The 23361-nt window shown below is 44.9% G+C and overlaps 2 protein-coding genes across 4 annotated transcripts in view; both read right to left on the minus strand.

Moving 5' to 3' along the window:
- Window positions 1-4001, minus strand: part of Usp54 (ubiquitin specific peptidase 54) — a 104706-nt gene extending 100705 nt beyond the window's left edge. Inside the window, exon 1 of one of the 2 annotated variants that reach the window (XM_041638822.1) lies at window positions 3854-4001. The gene's annotated coding sequence lies outside the window, so the exon portion shown is untranslated. Of the gene's footprint in view, window positions 1-3446; window positions 3495-3853 lie in introns of those variants that run through there. The other variant, XM_041638823.1, reaches the window with a different exon arrangement.
- Window positions 4002-13854: 9853 nt separating this feature from the next.
- Window positions 13855-21367, minus strand: Myoz1 (myozenin 1). 2 transcript variants are annotated; one of them, XM_041639016.1, is made up of 6 exons: window positions 21310-21367; window positions 19825-19915; window positions 17974-18152; window positions 15676-15928; window positions 15167-15332; window positions 13855-14347 (listed from the first exon to the last, which is right to left on the minus strand). In XM_041639016.1, the coding sequence occupies exons 2-6, from the start codon at window positions 19895-19897 to the stop codon at window positions 14116-14118; spliced, it is 903 nt and encodes a 300-aa protein (XP_041494950.1). In that variant the 5' UTR covers window positions 19898-19915; window positions 21310-21367; the 3' UTR covers window positions 13855-14115. The 2 variants fall into 2 exon arrangements, with proteins under 2 accessions (XP_041494950.1, XP_041494951.1); XM_041639017.1 differs by having other exon boundaries at window positions 19825-19936; window positions 21310-21365.
- Between the last annotated feature and the right edge of the window lie 1994 nt (window positions 21368-23361).

Raw genomic sequence — 23361 nt, forward strand, 5'->3', positions numbered from 1 at the left:
CAGTGGTGGCGCATGCCTTTAATCCCAGCAGAGGTAGGCAGATCTCTTTGAGTTCAAGGACAGCTTGGTCTAGGAGAGTTAGTTCCAGAACAGCCAGGGCTGATATATAGAAAAAGACTACTGTCTCTAAAAAGAAAAAAGAAAAGAAGAAAAATGTCACATCAGTTCCAACTAATTCCTAATCTGTCAATTACCAGCTGTATGATCTTTAATGACTTCATTTATTTCTTTTTAAATTTATTTATTATGTATACAGTATTCTATCTGTGTGTATGCCTGAGGGCACCAGACCTTATAACAGATGGTTGTGAGCCACCATGTGGTTGCTGGCCTGAAATGCACTATGTAGCCAAGGCTAGCCTCAAGCTTGCCATGATTCTGTCCCTGTACACCAAATTATAGGCTAACAATGATGTACCACGAATCCCAGCTTCCTTTTGTTTCTGGAGTTATTTTTTTAACTTCTTATCCTTATTTTTGGATTTATTTTTATTTTATGTATGAAGTAAGTGTATGCCATGTGTGAGAGTGACTGCAGAAGCCAAAACAGGGGGTCAGATGCCCAGGTGGTTATAAGTCACAAGATGTAGGTACTGAGAACCAAACTTAGGTCCTCTACAAGTGCAATGCCATGCTCTTGACCACTGGGCTATCTCTTTAGACTCATTTTTATTTTTAAAACTCAGGTATTCAAGACTATGCAGGTAGAGTGCTTGTGCAAGGCCCTAGGTAATTGCTTGCATGAGGCAAAAAAAAAAAGAGAAAGAAAGAAAGAAAGAAAGAAAGAAAGAAAGAAAGAAAAACTAAGGTGTTGCAGATAAAATGGGATATCATGACTGGGACATTAATAATAACTCAACAGACTGGGTGGTGGTGGTCCAGACCTTTAATCCCAGCACTCAGGAGGCAAATGCAAGCGAATCTCTGTGAGTTTGAGGCCAGACTGGTCTACAGAGTGAATTCCAAGACAGCCTGTCTGAGAAAAAAAAAAAAAAAACAACTCAATGAATGTTGTCTATTTTATTAGTGACTTAAGGATGTTGTGAGTTGCCCGCTGTGCTAATGCATGCCTGCTATCCCAGTGCAAGGATGACAGGAAGATCAGGGAGGGATAAGGCCAAATGCCAGGACAGCCTGGGCTACATGAAATGCTGACTGAAAGAAAAACAAACAAAAAATGTGGTATTTGTATCTTGAGAGATCCTGTCTCAGAAAGAAAAAAGGATTGTGATATTTACTTTAAAAGAGAGCAGGTTGAGGGAGGGGAGAGGGCTGAAGAGATGGCTCAGATGGCTCAGAGGTTAAGAGCATTGGCTCACAAACATCTATGAGATCTGGTGCCCTCTTTTGGGCAGAACCCTGTGTACAAAATAAACAAATCTTTAAAAAACTTATTTTAAAAAAGAGCAAGCTACAGAGATTGTACACAACAATTACTGCCTGGCCTCTGTTTCCCAGCAGAATAGTCAATAAACTATTCTTTTCAGAAAAGAAAACATTCAAAGGACATCACATTACAAACTGGTGCCTGCACACATCTGTAACCTTAGTAACTCAGGAAGTTGATGCAGGAAGATCCAGGCTACAAATCCCATGGGGGCGGGGAACGGAGGATACCACGGGACAGGATAGAGACATCTGACCAGAAAAAAACTCTTCCAATTTCCATTCTAACGTTTTCTTCCCGTGAAAATGTTTTATTTATGCAGCAAAGTTTAGAATTTGTTTAATGAAAATTTTAAAATCTTTTAGTCTGGTCAACTATGTAAACACAATGAATTTTGCTTCATACTCAGTTAGGATATTGTGGTTAATGCAATTAATTAAATACATTGCAATTATGTCTCATTATTGTCTCCCCACATAGGTTCAAAGCAATTAAAGGCAGAGACCAAGTTTTACGTTTACATCCTAAAGTCTTTCACACAAAATATGGCTCAATAAATGTTTGTCGAATGGATATATGAAGCAATCTTCCCCTCGCCGTTTAGACAGTCTTCTACAAATGACAGGGCTCTGGAAAGCTTGTTATTCGACTCATAGAGAAAAAAACTTGACTCAACTGCCGCACAAAGCTTTACTTTGTCCCAGAAAAGCATTTGTTTCTTAAAATTCAGTTATGAACACCAAATTAAGTTTTCCTCTATTACACATCAAACAAGTGGGTTCCATGACTCTATCTAAGCTAGCTCAAGGATTTAAAAACCAACTTTAATTAATGAATTTGTGAATATGGAAAAACCCAGTTACATAACCAAAAGAAGTTATCCTTTGTAAAATTATAAGGAAGCGTCTAATAATTCTGTTTCTGCAAAGTGGATAAATTATCTTTACCCCTGACATGAAGCCATAATTTTCACTAGAAATGAATTAACCAGTCAAAAAGTTCAAACTCGACTCCAGAAAACAGCTCTTGAGATTCAGAGGGTAATTTTTTTTTCTCAGTAATTTTAACTCCTGAAAGCTGCTTTATTTCCAGGTATCCAAACTTCATTCTGTCTCCTAAAAAAAAACCTCATCCATTTCTTCAAATAGATGGTAATCTGAATGGGAAACACTGGATTTCACATGCGAGTCACTAAAACTATCCCTAAATTGAGAGTTCAGCCTCCTGCTGCAACAGAAACACTTTCTTAGTTTTAAATTCTATTTGTGAAAAGTTTAAGTTTCCTACTGTACATTCTTTTGCCATATCATCTCTACTGATTTTACACTGCATATATAATTTCACAGGCACATCGTAAAGGAATTCTACATTTGAATGAATCTAAAAAGAAACGTGAACACGCACACCCTTTTTTTCAATTCACAAACTCTCCAGAGGAAGCACACCTCAGGATTTTTTTTTTCTCTCAAGAATGTCTCTCTCCCGCCCCCACCCCACGCTTTATTCCAGAGAAGCAGTCACTCACTATCCTACTCAAAGTCTCTACGTCGAAAAGAACCCCTCCAACTAAAACTAGTTTACCCAGACTACTCTTTTCACAAGTCCAGAGTGTTGGTTTATTGGCTATTTCTTTGGCAAGGGGAACAGGAAGCTGGGAGGGTCCGGGACGCCACCTTTCCCGCCACGCCATTTAGGACGCAGGTGCTGGCCCAGACCAGCCTTAGGTGGAGCGGGGTCCCTTTTATCCGGTTGAGTCTCCTTAGCCTCTCGATTCCCAACACACACACACCCCTCTCCGCTCCTTCCCAGCCTCTTGAACCCAATTCTACCCGGGTCTCCCCGCCCAACCCCACCCCGCCCCCGGAGCGGCACCAACCCTCCACGCCTGCCCCAGCTCAGAAAGGCGCCCGGTCCCGGTGCCCACAGAACGGTTGTTCCTCCCAACACGTCACCCCGGGATGCAGGTCCCCCGAGGCCCGACCTTCCGCACCCCCTCCCCCAGCGCTACCCCTGCACCCCGTTTCCGTCGGCCCCGCCCCCCTGAGAGTGTCGCACTCACCGCTCCCGCGGTCGCATCCTTAACCGCCGCGGCTGCTATAGCTACAGGGAGCCAAGGCAACCGGCTCTCGCGATACTTCCCTCAGCGACGGCGAGAACTGTGAAAGAGAAACTCGCAGGAAAATGAGTCCAGGGATTGACGGCTAAGGATGTCTCGCGATAGTGATGCATAAGATGGCGGCGGCGGGGCGGTTCAGGGTTAGCTGGGAAAGAGTTGGAGTTAGGACGCGGGCGACGACGAAGCTGCTCTGACGGAGTCGAAGAACACCGGCCGGCCTACCGGTGGTCTGTTCCCCCCCCCCCGGGGACAGTTATTATGGCCAACCGTACACCGAGATAAACTCAGGCATGTGCCTGTGCTCGCCTTCTGCGAACTCCTCATTAAACTGAGAACTGTATTCCTTTTACCTCAGGTTCCGTTTCCCTGACTTGTCGAACTGTTAGCGATGGAGTCGATAGGCCCGAGGTTGAGTTCCCCATCGTCTCGTAACCTTCAAGAATTTTTCATTCGTTCTTTTTCTATCCTCCTCCGCCAAACTTGGCTTCTCTGGAAAGTTTATCCCAGGTGCCCCGCCCCATCAATTTTCGAGACCAAAATAGGAAGTAAATCACACACACACACACAAACAAGGATGAAAGAATGGGAGGGGGAAAAGCAGCCCTAGGTGTTTAGCCTTGGGATGCAGAGGGGACTCGCAGCGGAGTGAGAAGTGCCCTTGTTGCTTGCTAGGCTGTCACGTCCTTAGCGACTCTCTGAACACGGGCTGGCTCTGCTCTCATGAGACCAATAAAGCAAGCCTCCGAAACAAAAGGGTTTTAGGAACATTGGTCAGCAAGGAAGAATGAAACACAAGGGAATGAACAAAGAATAGGAATTTGAAAGTTTTTGTTTGTTTTTTGCTTTTTGAAGCCCGTGAGTAGTCTTCATGAGGCACTTTAATCTAAACCAGTTTTCTCTAGTACAAATATATTGCTAGCCACAGTGTGCAATTTAAATTTTCCACTTGCTATATTTACTAAATTAATTACGAAAATTAATTTCGCTAGTATGTTTAACCACTTACATTTGTAATCAGGCTAGGAGTAGTGGCACACGCCTTTAAATCCCAGAAGTTGTTAGGGAGAGTCAAGCGGATCTCATGTGAGTTCCAGGTCACGCTGGTCTACATAGTGAGACCCTGTACCAGCGGAGGGAAAAATCAATTTGGAATATCAGTCTTTTAATTTTTTTGTTTGTTCGGGTGTTAGCGGTGGTTGCTTTTAATTTAAGACAGGATCTCTGGGCGGTGGTGGCGCACTTGGGAGAAAGAGGCAGGTGGATCTCTGAGTTTGAAGCCAGCCTGGTCTACAAGAGCTAGTTCCAGGACAGACTGAGAGAAACCCTGTGAAAAACAAAATCAAAAAAGACAGGGTTTCACTGTGTAGCTCTGATTAACGTAGAACTCACAGAGATCCACCTGCCTCTGCCTCCCAAGTGCTAGGACTAAAGTCCTGCTATGCCACTTCCAGCCAAGACTGTTCCGAATCCCATGTATAGGGGCTGGAGGGAGATCTTAGGTTAAGAGCATTTGTTGAGAACTAGCTCATGGACAGGACCAGAGGATCTGACGCCGCCTTCTGGCTAATGAGGATACTTCATGCAGGAAGTACACAGACATGCTGGCAAAACATCCACACGCATTAAAAAATGAGTAAATAAAACTTGTAAAATATTTATTTTGGCCGGGCGGTGGTGGCGCACACCTTTAATCCCAGGACTCAGGAGGCAGAGGGGGGTGTGTTGTTCTTAATTCCTGCGGGTTAGACGAGGGTTACGCGAGGAAAGACACAGACACGCGGCGGTCCCACGTGGTACACTTTAATGGGAGGGGGAAGGGTAATAACAGGTAAGGGAAAATGTGCAGACACACTAGGGAAGCGGAAGGAAGGGGCAAGAAGGGGCGAACTCGTGGCTTGTCCTTGCTTTTAACGGAGGATGCAAAGGCTTCTGGGAAATGTGTCCCCAGGGGAACGCTGGGAGTTGTAGTGTTGCAAGAGAACAACATTGTGGATCTCTGAGTTTGAGGCCAGCCTGGTCTACGAAGCGAATTCTAGGACAACCCAGAGCTGTTACACAGGAAAACTGTCTGAGAAAAAAAAAAAGAAAAAGAAAAAAAAAAGAATTTATTTTGTATTTATGCCACATCTCAACTTTGGTAATGTTTGGAAACTTTTGATGAGCCCAGTATTCATATGCAGATAGTGAGTGGGGCGGGGGGGGGGGGGGGGGGGGGGGGGGCAGCCATGATAATCTAAAAATCTGGGCAGGTCACCCAAAGGAAGTTCTTTACTTCCAGCCATTATCACCGGGGACTCTGGCCATCTGTAAATTTAAATAAGAGGCCTGAGTCTCAGTAGTTTATCTGGTAGCTGGAAAGAACCACAAGCTGAGATTACCCGACCCCCACCACTGTAAACAGGATCACCTGCCAACGCACCTCACCTGGACACCCCTAGACAAATGTCAGCCAGTCAGGGGTCCTGAACCTCAGAGACCTCTCACTCCCACCTTTACTACTATAAAACCCTACTCTAAGTGAGCTCGGGGCTCTCCAGTTAGTCCAATACGTTGGACATGCGGAGAGACCGAGTTTGCAAACTTGATTAAAATAAAGGTTCTTTGCTTTTACATATGGTACTCGGTCTCCTCTGTTGGCTTTTGTGGGGATCCCACGGATTTGGGCACAACAAATGAAGCACTGTGCAGCATAGACTTAGTCTCTACAGTGTTGAATGAGCAGTCTACCAGAGGAGTAGCATCATGGGTATATGATTTATAATTGTTAACTCAGAGGTTTCAGAGACTAGGTATTTAACAACAAAAGGTAAGCTATGTAAGAGAAGAGGTAGTGAGTACTAGAACCCACTAGGAATCACAAACTCCTAACCAAAAGGATTATTTCTCTCAGATTTTTGTCTGTTTGTGTTTGTTTTGGTTTTCTAGAGAGAGAAACACATTATATAGCTCTGGATGTCCTGGAACTCACTATGGAAAACAAGCTAGCCTCAAACTTAGAGGTCTGCCTGCCTCTGCCTCCCAAGTGCTAGTACAGCAGACTAAAGGTGTGCACCACTATGCCAGGTTTCTCCTTAGTTTTAAAACATGCTTAGTCAGTTTTCTCCTTCCACTGTGTGGATCTGGAGGATGGAACTTGGGTCATCAGGCTTACACATCTAGCCAGAAAACCATCTCACCAGCCCCAGCCAACCCTTAGGTTTTTGCTTGTTTTTTTGTTTTTGTTTTTGTTTTGTTTTGGAGCAGGGTCTCAATATGTACCCCGGGCTATCCCGGAATTAACTATATACCAGGTTGACCTAGAACTCACAGAAAACCACCAGCATCTGCCTCTCACATGCTGAGGTTAAAGATGTGTGCCACCATGTCCAGCTAACCTTAGTTTTTAAGACAGGATCTTACTGTGTAGCTCAGAATGGCCTTTCACACTATGCCTTTCAGTCAGATTAGACTGAAATGTATTGTCTTCCTACCTCTTCCTCCAGAATGCTTAGATTACAGGCATACACTACTGTGCCCAGCTGCAGAAGCCACTGTAATGGAAAAATTAAAAATGCTGCAGGATCCCCAGCAGCAGCAGGCAACAGAAATACTGCAGGTCCCCAAGCAGTGGTAGTGGGCCATGTGACAGCAGGCAGCAGGCCCTGAGGGCAGCCAGTCCTGGGCAGGGATGATGCACGAGACTACGCTGGGCTGCAGATCTCCAAAGGCAGCTGGTCCTGGGCGGCAGGCCACATGGTAGTAGTGGATGAGAGACTGACAGATAGGCACGCCATGCAGAATGAGGTTAGATATTTTTTTAGTGGTTATGAAGGGAGGGGAGAAGGGGAGATGAGCAAAGAGGGAAGAGGGGGAGAACGGAGAGATGGAAGCTGCCTCTCCGAGAGGGAGCTAGAAAAGAGAGAAAACTCAGGCTAGAAGCTGAAGATCAGCCTGTCTCAGCAGATGGGGGAAGGAGTGGGCATGACTTGTCTCTTAAAGAGATAGAACAATCATTACAGCCACATTTAAACCTATGGTAAAGGGATGGCAAAACCTGAGAAAGTGATTCAATTTCTATCTGGATCCTATATATGGATGCACTTTTATATATTAGGCCACTATTGCTGCTTCTGAACATAGTCTGTCTTCTAATTAGACTTACCTACAAAAGATAATTTCATAGTCACTCCAGTTTCCTGTAATTTTTTGAATCGTCTCATGATTTTTTTTTGTCTCATGGTTTTTCTTCCTTTTTTTTTCAACTTCAGAAAAATCTGATCTTGAAAAATACTCAGTTTCTAGGTTTTCAGTGATTAGCAGATGCTGGTCACCCTTTGCCCACTTTAAGGGATTAATTTAATAATTACTTCATGATTGACTATGAAAGCTCTTTATTATATGGGAGTATTTATACCTCCTTGGCCTAATGTAGAACCTATAATAAACAGTAGGCATACAATAAACATATGTTAAAGAATGCAGCCTGGGGGCTGGAGAGATGGCTCAGTGGTTAAGAGCATCACCTGCTCTTCCAAAGGTCCTGAGTTCAATTCCCACCAACCTCATGGTGGCTCCCAACCATCTGTAATGGGGTCTGGTGCCCTCTTCTGGCTTGCAGACATACACACAGACAGAATATTGTATATATAATAAATTTAAAAAAAAAGAATGCAGTCAGGTGGTTGTGGCGCACACTTTTATTTCCAGCACTCAAAAGGCAAATGGATCTCTGTGAATTCAAGGCCAGCCTGGTCTACAGAGCATGTTCTAGGACAACCTAGAGAAACCCTGTCTCAAAAAACAAACAAAAAAGAATAGAAGCAGAAACTCAGCAGTTAAGGGTGTATACTGCTCTTCCAGAGGACCTGAATTTGGGGCCCAGCATCAACATCAGTGGCGCACAAACCCTTTTTCTAGGGGATCCAACACTCTCTTCTAGCCTGTAAGGGCACCTGCACGCATGAGTACACAATACATAGACACATACACAAAATTTAAAATAACTTTTTTAAAAAAAGGAACACAGCCCTGTTCCAAAGGCCAAGGGATTATTTCAGAAAAGGAGGGAAACTATTTTGAGAGCCAGAGGTAGTGGACGACGACAAGGAACACTGTCCCTGGATGCAGCAAGACTACGGCCATGGGGACTCACGGTGGCTGTGACAGCACGCAAAAGGCCCACGGCAGCCCAAGTCAGACCAAGTCCCAGCATGGAGAGGGGATTTTGGCACAAAGTCCCACCCTAGTCAAGGAAGAACTGGCATTGTCAGATTCTGGGAGAGGGAAATCAGTTTTCTCTAAAAGTGTCTGTAGCCCGTGATAAGTCACTCAGGCTTCAGTGAAAGACTACACATCCAAGATTATTTGGGCAGCATAAGCTGGCCTTGATGTGGGGGGAAAGATACAAAGCTAGGTGCTAGAAAAGGGGGATGGATCTGGGAAGCGTTGGAAAAGAAAGGTGATTATGACTGTACAAGATTCGCAAAGAACTAATAAGAAAGAAGGACTATAGATGGCAGAGCATTCGACTATGACGCCTATATCCAAAGAAGGGTGCAAGTGCAGACACTGAGTTTTAGCTGGTAGAGTGCTCACAGCCCTGGGTTTGGACCCTAGCACTGCATAAACAAGACATTGTGATTAAGTGCTATAATCAGCACTTAAGAAATGGAAGCAGGAGGATCAAAAGTTTGAGGTCAACCTCAGCTATATCAAGTTCCAAGCCAATCTGGGATGCATGAGACCCTGTCACAATAAAACAGCAAAAAAATTCTACAATTGTTTGCTTCTAGCAGGAGAATCTGATGAAAACGAAGAACTCTTTGCAAACCTATCTGTGCCCTGCCTATATCACCTCAGCTCACCCCAGTGCATATTACAACCTTGGGGAAAGCTCAGAGCACCTCCTATCTCAGACTATCTGGGCATAATATTCTTTCTCCTTTATCTGCAGGGAATATGGTGCTGTGGAATAATCCTTTTGTACACTGTGAGGATTTGTTGCTGTGAGCCAGGCGGGGGCTGGTGGTGGCACATACCTTTAATCCCAGCACTTGGGAGGCAGAGGCAGGCAGATCTCTGTGAGTTCGAGGCCAGCATGGTCTACAAGAGCTAGTTCCAGGACAGGCTCCAAAGCTACAGAGAAACCTTGTCTTGAAAAATACCAAAGAAAGAAAAATAACAAAAAAAAAAAAAAGATTTGTCGCTGTGATTAGCTTAATAAAGAAACTGACTGGTCAAAACCTAAACAGAGTAAAGTTAGGTGGGAGAGCCAAACTGAGAATGAGGGAAAGGAGAAAGGTCAGAGTCACCAGCAGAGACAGAGAAGTAAGGTGAGCATACCGTACTGAGAAAAGGTACCAATCTATGTGGCAGAGCATAGATAAGAAATATGGATTAATTTAAATGTAAGAGTTAGCTAGTAACAAGACTGAGCTATTGGCTGAGCATTTATAATTAATATTAAGCCTCTTTTTGGTTATTTGGGAACTCACAGGCAGAATAGAAACTTCCATATATAATACGATCTGAATCTTCCCCTATTCTTAAAACTTCAGATAGTAGTACCAAGCACCGAGCATACTATTTTTTTATAGTTGCATACCTATGATAAACTTTTAATTTATAGGACTGGTGGCATAGCTCAGTGGTAGAACACTTGTCTACCATTCATGAGACCCCAAGTTTGATCCTCAGTACCACAAAAAATAACATCTAATTTATAGAAATTAACAAGAATTAATAAAATATATAATAATTATATCAATACACCAAATTATTGACTAAGACCACTGCACTTAGTTAGTATGATAACTAAGATGACTTCTAATGAGAGGATAGCTTCTATAACCTGTACACACTACAGAAAGGAAACGGCATAGGACAGCATAATTTTTCTTTTCTTTTCTTTTTTTTTTGGTTTTTTTGAGACAAGGTTTCTCTGTAGCTTTGGATCCTGTCCTGGAACTAGCTCTTGTAGATCAGGCTGGCTTCGAACTCACAGAGATCTGCCTGCCTCTGCCTCCCGAGTGCTGGGATTAAAGGTGTGCACTACCACTGTCCAAACAGCATAATATTTCATCATGCAACTAAGAGAGTGTGCAATTCAAAACTTTAGAATTGCTTTGGGGATAGAGAGATGCGTCAACAGTTAAGAGCACTTGTTCCCATTGCAGAGCACCTGAGTTCAGTTCCTAGCTAACACCATCTGCAACTCCTGTTCCAGGGACGATCTGATACTCCCTTCTGACCTTCTCAGGCACTGCAGAAACATGATGCACATACAAATATGGACACACACACATAAATTTTTTAAAATATTTTCTTTTATAATATTTTATTATATTTCTTTATATAGAAGCACCACCAATTTGTAACATCTACAAGCAGCGAGGATGAGATTTTGTGGTAAATACTCCATTTCTTTGCTCCTGAGGGGATAGTTCTGAGGTATGTTTTATTGTAATATTTCTCAGAATATTCCAACTTGTAGAGATCACCTGAAGAAAATAATAAGTTCTCAGCCTGAATTTTTATTTATTCCCTTTTTTTGTTCTGCCTTCCAAGCCCCAATCTAGAAACTCACTTTGTAGTTTAGTCAGATCTTGAACTCAAGAATCCTTCTGCCTGGGCTGGAGAGATGGCTCAGTGGTTAAGGGCATTGCCTGCTCTTCCAAAGGTCCTGAGTTCAATTCCCAGCAACCACATGCTGGCTCACAACCATCTGTAAAGAGGTCTGGTGCCCTCTTCTGGCCTGCAGACATGCACACAGACAGAATATTGTATACATAATAAATAAATAATTTTAAAAAAAAAGAATCCTTCTGCCTCAGCATTGAGTACTGTGATTATAAGCCTTAGACACAGCTTTCATCTACATTTCATTTTCTGTTTCTTTGTTTTTTGTTGTTGTTGTTGTTGCGATTGTTTGAGACAGAGGCTTGCTATATAGCCCTCTTTGGCTGACCTAGAATTTACTCTGTACCTGGGCCGGCCTCCAATTTCCCATGATCCTCCTGTTCCTCCCAAATGCTAGCATTACAGACCAAGGCAGCTGCCATGCCCACTTCCTCAGATGCTGCTGCTAGTCATGGGCATTCTTGGGATTCTCAGAGTAGTGTGGCTAGCTGAAATTATCAGTGAGATTCAGCATCCACTACCCAAAACACCCATTACTGGCTTTCTCCTCACTCCCTTATGCTGATTTCATCTTCTAAATGAACTATTTCCATCCAGACCTTATATCAGGCATTTTAGGGAGGCATCCAAATTGTACAAACTGTCTTAGGAAAATGCACATACGGAGTTTTAAAATGCTGGCGGGTCCCCAGCAGCTGGCGGCGGGAAATGCTGGCAGGTCCTGGGGGGGGGGGGAGGGGCTGGCAGGCGGGTCCCGGTGCCCAGTCCTGAGCAGCAGGGGAGGGCCCAGCCATGTGGTGCTGGGCTGGTCCCAGCGGGCTGGTGGGTGTGAGCAGGCAGCTGTAGAAGGGTCATGGGCAGACACATTGTACAGAATAGAATTGAATATTTATTACTTAGAGGAAAGAGAGTGTGGGGGAAGAAGGAGAAGAGGAGGAGAGAGACAGAGAAGGGCCCGAGAGAGACACACATGCACCAAGAGAGGACAGAGAGAATCTAAGATGGCGGAGGAGGGCAGGGGTTGCCGGGAGTGAGCGTGGCTTGTCTCTTAAAGAGATGAAAACTATAATACAGTTTTGTTTAGATGGTTAAAGAACACTGAATTTCTCCAAAAGATGCTCCTCCACCCTCTCTCTTTTGGGATAGGATCTTAAGTAGCCCAGGCTTGTTTCTAAAACAAAAAAGGATTTAGTAGTCAAAACAAATTAGAAACGTGACTTAATTCCAGCACTTGGGAGACAGAGACACTGAGTATTTCTGTGAGTTCAAAGCCAGTCTGGTCTATATAGTGAATTACAGGCCAGAGGGAGCTACATAAAGGAGTAAGCCTGAGATTTTAGGATGACCCTAAATTTGAAATTAATACAAAGACTATTGTCACTCATTCCTACTGCACTTTCATGGTTTCTTCAAACATGTGCTTTGGATACCACTAATCCCTAGAACCCTTAGGTTTTTCCTATCTGGTTTCTCCTACTTCTTTCTCAATTCTATATGGTCCCCTATTTAGTCCTATTGGGATATATGTTTTTTTATTTTTAGATTTATTTATGTGTATGATTGTTCTGGCTGCATGTGTGTATATGCACCAAACTGATGCCAAGTGCTTGTGGAGGGATGAAGAAGATATCAGATCCACTATACTGGAATTACAGGTTGCTGTGAACCACAACATAGGTGCTTAAAACTAAACCCCAGTCATCTACAAGAACAAGTGCTCTTAACTTCTCCAGCCCCATCTAAGCTTTTATATGTGTGTGTGTGTGTGTGTGTGTGTGTGCGCGCTTATATATATTCCCGAACTTCTCCAACCCAGTCTAAGCTTTTATGTATGTATTCCCAAACTCACTCTGCTAGCATCCGAACTCTGGTCCTTTAGAAGAGCAGTAAGCGCTTAAACTACTGAGCCATCTCTTCAACTCCTCTGGTAACTTTAAACATGATTTTATTTCATGAAAATCAAAAGAACCTTCAGTTATTTTCCTTTTTTCTTTCTCTTTCTTTTTCCTTTTTTGTTTTTGTTTTGTTTTTGTTTTTATTTATTTATTTATTTTTGGTTTTTCGAGACAGGGTTTCTCTGTGGCTGTGGAGCTTGTCCTGGAACTAGCTCTGTAGACCAGGCTGGTCTCGAACTCACAGAGATCCACCTGCCTCTGCCTCCCGAGTGCTGGGATTAAAGGCGTGCGCCACCATCGCCCGGCTTGTTTTGTTTTTAAGACAGGGTTTCTCTGTGTGGTTTTGGCTCATTGGAACTCACTCTATAGATCAGGCTGGCCTCAAACTCACTGAGATCTGCCTGCCTCTGCCTCCCAAGTGCTGGGATTAAAGGCGTGCGCCATCACTGCCCAGCTGAACCTTCACTTTCTTAACACTCCGTTTTCCTTTCCTGGTGTTTCCTAACTTCTAATTGGCTACACAAAAAGATAATGAATACCAGTGTTGCCAACATTTATTTCCTAATCAGTGCACAATAGCTTCGCAGCTCTATACACATGTGGGCCAGCCTGTGGTTTTACACTTGAGAATTTATCTCATGTAATACTGAATGATGTGTCTTTGTTTATACCTGATAAATGTGGTTTTGTGGGTGTGGTTATGTAAGCAACCGAAGCTCACGTATGGTCTTAAAGTCTGAACAATGAATGTTTGATATTTAGCTCTAACTGGTCTTTGTTTATCATCAGTTTCAGTTTTCATCAGCCTTCAAATATAAGAGGAAGAATGAGTTCATTTCCTTGAAGTTTATTGACTGTTACCAGTGGCAGAGGAAATTCCATAAAAGAGCAGATTCCATATGGAACAACATGATGGAACTCAGCTGGTGAGGAGGGATGCTTTGGAGTGGAAACTTGAAGGGTGGAAAGGCAATAGCTCCCACCCTTCACCCTCCATTGCCACAAGGACACTGGAGTAACAGTTGGGAAATCCTGTCCAGCATCCCCTCTCAAACTGGAACCAAAAAGGAGAAATGATGTGAATTTGAGGAGGAAACACTTCACAGCTCCTCTGTCTCTCCATCCAAGGGGATACCAATATCCACGCTGTAGTCTACAGGCTCCCCAGAGCTCAGCCAGGGAATAGGGGTTCGATTGAAAGAAGGCCTGTTGGAGAGGTTCTGGTTGTAGAGGACCAGGGGTTCACTCAGCAGAGGCCCCAGGTCAAACTTGGGCATCTGGAAGGTCATGCGTTTGGAGGCCTTCTCATATCCACCATAGGGCATTGCTGTCCTGAGAGGGGGACACGTTACATAATTAAGAATCAGAATAAAAGAAACAGTACTTTTTCCGTGAGCTATTACTCTGTTTTAAGGGACAAGAGTCTACAAACTGTAGCTAGAGATTGCTTCTCTGCTCCTGGTTCTTCTCAATACCCGATATCCCTGGTTTGCTTATCCCTCTAAAGTTAGTGACAAATAGAGTCTGGTGGGCTCTGCGTGCTCTCACGGACAGTTGTGACACACACCGTCATTTTAGAAAAAGTGGCCCTAAATACTGGAGGCCCAATAATAGGAGACCATCTTAGATTATAATATTCTGCCCCTTCAGCTCCACCCTCACTGCAAAGGGACAGTGGGGGGCCCGGCTGGGAGGAATTAACAACCAAATGCGAAGGTACTTTTGTAGCCCTCCCTCAGCCTGCTCACACAGATTGTTTCTCCATGGTCTACAACACCCAGTTCTAAAACAGTAATTTGGAAAGGGGCATAGAAAAATAGAAGTACCCTGTAGGAAGAGCAATGAGATAGTCACCTTGAATGGTGTGGGAGCCAGAAGAAGCCTCCAACCACAAAATGTGCTAACCCCATTTTACCTTCAGAGAAATCAAAGCTCAAAAGAGCAGTGCCAAAACTGCTGACCAGTGAACTAACACAGATCTTGCTTCCCAACAAATCTTTCCTCTACCACATTGCTACAAGAGGCAAAAGATCAGAGATCTTCCATGAAGATCCCATACCCCATAGTCTTCTGAAACATTTAGCTATCATCCCATACCAAGTAAAACACAGCAAATACCACACAGTGGAATATGTCTTCCCAATACCCTACCTGTTGAAGGACTTATATTTGGGGAGTTCAGCTTTGGCCCCATATGCCAGTAGGTCAATGCCAAGTTCCACTTTTTGCTGAGGGTCAACCCCCATGGCCCGATCCCATGGGGAAATATAAGTCTTGAACACAGTGATATGTTTTCCTTCTCCACCTGCCTGGTCACCTGGAAGCCATGAGAGAGAACATAAATCAAATAATAGCCGCTATTATTAGTAGTTAATGAAGGCTAACCCCGTATCCCAACATTAGGGAAGTTGCTGAGGCTAGAAGCCAGAGGTATAACATCCTGGGAATTGTATGTGGTTTATAACATAATGGTAGTCTGGGGTGAAATCTGTGACTAAATCTGAGAAGGCAGGAAAAAACCTTAAAGATAAGGCTGTGGGTGGAACAGACATATTGATGTATCCTGGATACCTTCTGGGTCCAAGATGCCTTATTCTCCCTCTTCCCATACCCCAAATAGGTCCCATTCCTAGAGCCCAGATGTTTGTGAGAATGCTTGCCTGTTCCTGGCTCTCCAATCCCTACTGTGCCAGGAGCTCCTCCTCTGCCAGCCTGGACCCCAGGACCACCTGCACCTCCAGCTCCAAAGCCAGAGCCCTGATGATGGTGGTGGTCAGAGCCATACTGTCCAGCAGAGCCACTGCCCCCAGCCTGGCCTCCTCCACTGCTGCCCTTGCCATAGGAGACCCCCTGGCCCTGGCCCGCTGTCTCCAGCTGTCCTCCCACTGTAGGAAGGAACTTCTGGAAGTGATCCTGAAAGGAAAACACAAAGCAGGAGGAAGGTTAGCAATGGGTATGTGAAATACAAAGAGACAGAGGTACTCAGACAGGTAGGGGTGACTGGAGTCAATGACCAGCCAGAAGATCTCAAATTGAGAGAAATCTTCTCTAATAACTGCATAGAAGATCGTCAGCCTGAGGGAATTACTTTCCTCTAGAGATTTCATTCCCTAATTATACCCCAGGGGAAGGCAGCTCATCTTCCACTCCCCCTTCCTATCCTGACAAGGCAAAGCAAACAAAGACATCTTCTCAACAAGAAACTGCAAGGATGAGTTTCTAGGGAGAAGCCAATTTTAATTTGAAAAAAAGCAAAAAGATCTCTATCCCTTCCCCTCTCAGTGTGCCCAGCAGTGAGAACTGTCTTTCCTTACTCCTCCCTCCCTATCCAGAGCTTTCTCACAGTGAAGCCATAGCAGGTGAAGCAGGGGAGGGTGGCCAAAAGGGCAACACTAGTTTTGGTTCCAAAGCCTAAAAATAACCCCACAAACTCCTTGAGGAGGCCTACCTTCCCAAGCAGTCCCATGCTCCACCCTGTTGTAACCAGACCCAGCCAAGAGGAGGGTCTGCTAAAGTTAGATATGTCCACTCAGCACTTTGACTTTAATTCTGCATAACGGCTAATGACAGACACTCCTGCCTTGGCCACATCCCTGCAGGCGTCTATTTCCACCGTCCCCCGGCCACCCAGAGAAGGTGGAGGAGGAAGAAAGAAAATGGAGCCAACCCCCTCCTCCTTGGCTGCAACGTCCTGTGCCTGGCCTTTCTCCAATCCCTTCTTTTCTTTCTTTGGAGAAGTCTGACTAGAAGATGTGTGGTCTTAATGAAAGACGGTTTAGTCCTCTCTCTGGCATCCTTAAAGAGGAAACTGGACTTAAAAAAAAAAAGATTTATTCAACATGAAGACAGCTATAAAAACTCATTAAGCTCTTCTCACATTGACAGGTTTAACAAATTGCAAACTACAACTTACATTTAATTTCTTTTTTTTTTTCAAAACAGGATTTCTCTGTAGCTTTGGAGCCTGTCCTAGAACTAACTCTGTAGACAAGGCTGGCCTCAAATTCACAGAGATCCACCTGCCTCTGCCTCCTGAGTGCTGGGCAGATTACCATTTAAATTTCATGTTCGGGTATAGAACAATATTTTTAGTATAAATACACCTTATGTGTTTAATGGAACATGTTTACATTAAGAAAGTATGTGTTGTGTTTTTACATTTAAAATATAACACACTTTTAATCTCAGCACTCAGGAGACAGAGGCAGGCAGAGCTCTGTGAGTCTGAGGCCAGCCTGGTCTACATCGTTCCAGGCTGGCCAGACTTACATGGTAAGCGTCTATCTAAAAAAAAAATTAATAATAAACCAGTTTATTTTATTATTCAAATCTTGTATTGTTTTTATGTCCAAAGTCTTACATGTTACAGGTAACATATTTACAGAAACTTTTCTCATACTCATTAGTAATCCTCCTCCCTAAGTCTCCTCAGTGACCCAGCTCATTGAATAAACCTGGAGGTCAAATTTAACTAGGTACTCTTTGGATTTTTGTTGGCTTGCTGTTTGCTTTGGGGACACTGGAAATGAAACCTAGGGTCCCATGCATTCTAAGCACCTGCTTTGCCACTCAGCTATACAATCAGCCCTGAGATTCTGTTGTTTTTAATTCTTGTTTTATTTTTATGTCCCCAATATTACAAAGAACTTACTTTACTAAAAAAATATTTATTGTATCTTAACTTCAAAATAACTTCAAATCAGGTGTCCTATGTTTTATCTGGCAATGCTATTTTAATACTTATCCCCACTGGGGAGGAATTTTCTTCCTCTGGGTGCAGTACTCCTTGGCGTGCTCTGGCTCTAAGATGGCAACTAAGCTTCAGAAATGGATTCTAACCCCCACTAGAGCTGTTGGGAATGTATTATGTGTTGGTGGGCTTTGGGGAGCCTGGGCCTGCTGAGAGGCTGTCGGGAAAGGCACTGGGCTGTGAGAGAGTGGCTCATGTCCATACTCACCATAGAGCTGTCGGAGAAAACATCGGGGTGGTTCTCATAGATAAATTTCTCCACCCGCATCTGCCGCAGCTTAAACATCTTGGAGCCTCGGTTGGTAAGTAGCGACAACTCCTCCAACATCACATCCCTTGGGACACTGATCTTCTTGCCCAGGTTCAGGCCCGAGCTTTCCCATCCGCCTTGTTCAGAAGGTGGAGAAGAGGTGACAGAAAAGGGGAATTAGCCGGGCGGTGGTGGTGGTGGTGGCGCACAGCTTTAATGGCAGCACTCGGGAGGCAGAGGCAGGCAGATCTCTGTGAGTTTGAGACCAGCCTGATCTACAAGAGCTAGTTCCAGGACAGGCTCCAAAGTCACAGAGAAACCCTGTCTCGAAAAAAAATAAATAAATAAATAGAAAGAGAAACAGGGGGCTGGAGAGATGGCTCAGAGGTTAAGAGCATTGCCTGCTCTTTCAAAGGTCCTGAGTTCAATTCCCAGCATCCACATGGTGGCTCACAACCATCTGTAATGGGGTCTGGTGCCCTCTTATGGCCTGCAGGCATACACACAGACAGAATATTGTATACATAATACATAAATAAAATATTTAAAAAAAAAAAAAGAAAGAGAAAGAGGGAATTAAGGCTATCTGGACTCAGTAGAACCCCACCCCACAACTAAGTGCATAATCAAAGAGATCATTTAGGGGCAAGATGCTGTTATCTGACCAAAATCTGTCTAGATTACAAGAAGCTTTTGTTTGTCTTATTTGTGTATATTTTAATTTTTTAAAAGAGTTATTTATGCTTTATGTGTATGAATATTTTTTCTGCATGTGTGTTATGTGTACCACATGTGGCCTGGCGCCCACAGAGGTCAGAAGAAGGCTCAGATCCCCTGGAACTGGAGTTACTGATAGTTGGGAGCCACAGTATGGGTACTGGGAACTGAACTTGGGTCCTCTTCTTCAGTCCCATGTGGGATGTGTGTGTGTGTGCGTGCGTGTGTGTGCATGTGTGTGTGTGGGGGGGGGGAGTTTGAGACAGGGTTTCACTATGTAACCTTGATAGGGCTGAAATTCACTATTAGACCAGGCTTGCCTTAAACTCACAAATTAGCTTGCCTCTGCCTCCCGAGTGCTAGGATTAAAGGTGTGTACCACCATACACGGCCCATGAGAACTTTTGATTTCCTGGTTTGGAGTTAGGGAGAATATAAGGGAACAAGGGTTCGGAATACTAGGGTAGAGAGGTAAACAGGGCCAGAGGGGCATGGGCTTGGAATGGAAGAGAACAAGTATAAGGGACTATCATGGTCTCTGCCAGTGGGGAAATTATAGCATGGGGAGGGGAAGCTGATAGGCCAACACCATGTGCAGCTGCCCATCTCTAAATACAGATCCTTGTGTTCTTCCTTCCTTTGCTATTCAGTGAACTCTGGCTCCAGAGGTATCAGATCTTCACGTTTGGTAACTCATGTACATCCCTGGGGAGTATGCCTGTGCAGTTTTAATTTTAAATGCTTACACAAGTTCTTTAGCACTTAGAAAGAAATGAAGAAGTTAACCATTTGGTTCAGCCTAGCTTGTGTCCTCACATACACCTCACTGAGCATGGGTCCTGTGGTCCTGGGCCTGGCTGAGCAGTGTAGCAGGGTATTGTTTCGGAGTAGTCAGTGGAAAAGAGTTCTTCCTGCCTCTTCCTCCTTGCCCTTCTTACTTACCTCATCACTTCTGTCTCCCACACCCCCCATGGCTGGAATTCCTCTTATATTTTCACTTGGACTTATAACCAGTCTTATGTAATTTCTGGGACTCCTGAGTCAGGGGTGCTCTTAAAAGTCCTGCATTAGGGAGCTATAAGCATGCCCTACCTCCAGTGAGTTCCATGATCAGCTTGCTGGATTTCCTCCTCTTGTTCGGGGCCGGGGTTCCCGAGAGCGGCATGGTGGAGATGGATTTGACCTGGAAGGAGTGGGAAGCAGGCTTGAAGGAAAGACGGAATGGGAAGGTGAGTGTGGAGAGCATGCTCACTACAGCCAAGCAGTGCTTCTCTCTTTCTGTCTTTTCCTTCCTTCCTTCCTTCCTTTCCTTCCTTCGTTCCCTTTCTTCCTTCCTTCTTTCTTTCCTTTCTTTCTTCCTTGAGATAGGATTTCTCTGTGTAACCCTGCTGTCCTGTGTCCTGGAACTTGCTCTGTAGACTAGGCTGGCCTCAAACTCAGATATCCGCCTACCTCTGCCCCCCCAATTGGCATGTGCCACCACTTCCAGGCTTAGTACTCCTTAACTTGGGGTTATGGGCAAAATTTCTTGGGACTCTGTGTGTGTGTGTGTGTTTCTCCAGTGCTGAGGATTGAACTCAAGGCTTTACGCATGCCACACAGGTTCTCCATCACTGGGCTATGCTGTCCACTCTCAGGTTTTCACAGAAATGTGTTTTCCCCCAAAAAGTAAAACTCCACTAGGGCTTGTTTTCTTTGGAATCAGAGCAGGAGGTAGAACTGCGCCCCTTTCCCTCCCTGTTATCAGCCTCTTGTACCCATTTTCCATAGATCCTGTGTGGGGAAGCAGGAGCAGAGCTGGGGCTGAGGGCTGTGTAAAAGACAGCATCCCTGGCAGAGCAGTGCAGCCAAGTTTCCTGGGCCTGGCATAAATTTAAGGTCCTTATATATTCAGATATCAGCCTACAGCTATGGCTCCAGACTCTGCTCTCCTCCTCAGCCTCCCTCAAAGTCCAAGGGGATGAAGAAATGTTCTGCTGGTGTTGAGGAGATTCAGCCAAAACATTCTCCATAGGAAGGAGAGGTTGTTGTTCTTCCAGGAGGCCAACTGGAACGTGGCCTGAGAGGTCATGGGTGTGTTCCTTGCTCCTTCAGGCACTCCTATCCCAAGCTGCAGACCTGGGGTGGAGAGTGAACTGAGGGCACTTGAGTACTGACAAGATGTCAGTTCAGCAATAACAAACATAGCAGTAGAGAATTGTGGGGGACAGAGACATAGTGATAAGATCCGGCTGTGGAGGGGACAAGCTAGGAAAAGATAAGAACTTCATTTTCTTCTTAAGAATCATGCAATTTTCTGTGGAGTTCTGTTTCCTAAGGACAACTACACTCTGCCAGCCTAGAGGGGTCTCAGGCTACCCCTTCCCATCTCTCCGGTACCTCCCCACCCATCCAGATTCCTCCCAACTCCTTAGGTCCCTTTCTTTCCAACCCTGTGGCTCCAACTGGACAGCTGGGAGCTGAGCAGAGATGAGGAGCGAGGCCACTCCTCTGGGATGGAGCACCACAATTGCAGACAAGGAGGTCAGAAGAGTGGGCTCCAGCCCCTTCATGCCATACATAGAGCTACAGACTTACCAGCCGCTCAGTTGGTGGTCAGCTTGCCCTGGGGTCCAGCAGCTTGGGAGGCCTTGAGCTGCTGTGAGTGACTGGAGAACCTGAGCTGGGCAAGCGTAGGGGCAGCACCGGCAGTGGGGGAGGGATGGTAGTTATTAATAGAGATGATGAGCACAAGCAGCTCAAATGGCACAGGGGGTACTGAGACCCTGGAACCAAGTTCCTGCCCTCCTTGCTCGATGTTCAGGAAAGGGGAAGGTCTACAAGAATCTCCCACCAGGTTGTCTGAGCCAGAGATCAGTCTGCTGAGGATTGTGCCTCCTCTGCACCTTGAGCCTTAGATCCAAAGATGCATTTCAGGAAGCAATTTAAGGCAGAGGCAGAGAGGGGGAGGACAGTAAGTGGCGGGTAAGATTAAGAGTAGGTAAAGGAAACAAAATAAAACCAGAAAACGTGATTTGTGGGCCACTCGGGGCCATGGCAGGCCAGGGCCGGAGGAACCCATGGGTGTATTTGGGGCCGGAGGGATTAAAGCTCCAAGTTTGAAGACAGGATGGAAATTTTTACAGTGGAGTTGCTTTTAGACTTCTTGAATAGGTGGGTTTTTCTCTGAGGGTTAGATTTGGCAGGATGAGGAACCAATTTAGTCAAACCCAGAGCTGATGATGTAGTGAAGGCCTGTCAGCCCCACTCCTTTTCTTTCTGGCGTCTTAGCACAGGGCTTCTCAACCTGTGGGTCGCAACCCTTTCGTAGGACCCACACATCAGATCTTCTGCATACCAGGTATTTACATTAGGATTCATAGCAGTAGCAAAACTATAGTTATGAAGTGGCGACGAAAACGGCTTTATGGTTGGGCGTCACCACAGCATGAGGGATAGTCTTAACGGGTGGCAGTGTCGGGAAGGTTGAGAAGCACTGCCGCGGGAGCTGCAGGAATACCCTGGACACTTCCTCATCTTCCGCTCATGGTCTGAAGCCAGCTGCTTTTGTACCTCTTGCCTTAATAGCTACCCTGAGGAAATGGCTTTTTTTTTTTTGGTGTGGGGGGTTAACTTAGTAAACATATATTGGTGGTACATGACTTTAACCCCACTACTCAGTACTTCCTACGTTTAAAGACAGCCAGGGCTACACAGGAAAATCTTGTCCCTCACCCTCCCAAAAGTTCACTTTTCACCTGTGTTTTATAGTGCTTCATTCACATTCACCCCTCCCCCCCAGCCCCACGACCATCCCTTGTTCCCACGCCTCATAGGAAGTGGTTTTCTGAAACTTTTAGAATGCACGGGTCCCTCTGTCAGCTTCCGCCCTCATCCTTCCTGACCACACCCTTCTGCCATCCTATTCTTGTTATGCTGATTGTCCCCCCACCTCACTCGCCACAGCAGGTGGCCACTGCCCAGATCTTTCATCTTTGGTCCATTTCCTTCCAACCCAAGGAAACAGAAAAAAATAAATAAATAGTGAAAGGTAACTTTGTTATTACTACTACATTCTTGTCAAAACAAAACTCAGAGCCTGGTCACCTATGACCAAATACCTGAAACAAAATATATGAAGACATGGTATTAGCCTGTGGTGTCTCAACCCTTCCTTTGGAATTCCCAGCTGCTGAACTTGGGAGCATCTGGTTACTGCCACAAACATGCCCCCTTCTGGTAAACCAAGTAACGACACTTTCCTTCTCGCATTCCAGTCAGTCCCTAGATTCTCTACGGTAGTCTCAAGCCACATTCTCTGGTCTGTTCCATACCACCCACACCTGTCATTGCGTTCCCTTTCCGTGATTCCCAGAGAACATTTAACACAGCTACGTCCCCCAGGGATCCAGGAAATGCGACGGCAAAGGGCTCCAAGATCCTTTCTGGTTGCTCTCAGTTGTGCAAGCTGAACTACACCTTGAAAGAATGAGCTTCGGAAGAAGAGGGAGAGAGGCTGGAGGAGAGAGTGTGGGGATGGGAAAGATGGGAAGGCAGGAGGAGAGACAAAATCAGCACAGTGGGCTAGAGAAGACCACAAAGCCATCAGAATTGGGCATAAAACCAGAAGAGACGACAGCAACAGAAGGT

The sequence above is a fragment of the Microtus oregoni genome, unplaced genomic scaffold (assembly GCF_018167655.1).
Source record: "Microtus oregoni isolate MIOR12 unplaced genomic scaffold, Mior012 000056F_ref0000123, whole genome shotgun sequence".
Classification (NCBI taxonomy): domain Eukaryota; kingdom Metazoa; phylum Chordata; class Mammalia; order Rodentia; family Cricetidae; genus Microtus; species Microtus oregoni.

Coding starts and splice junctions, on each gene's coding strand:
- Myoz1 (XM_041639016.1), bottom strand. CDS start 19,897: ATGCCGCTCTCGGGAACCCCGGCCCCGAACAAGAGGAGGAAATCCAGC. Junction 18,153..19,824: donor GATCATGGAACTCACTGGAG/GTAGGGCATGCT, acceptor CTTCTGAACAAG/GCGGATGGGAAAGCTCGGGC. Junction 14,348..15,166: donor AAATATAAGTCCTTCAACAG/GTAGGGTATTGG, acceptor TCCCCCTCTCAG/GACAGCAATGCCCTATGGTG.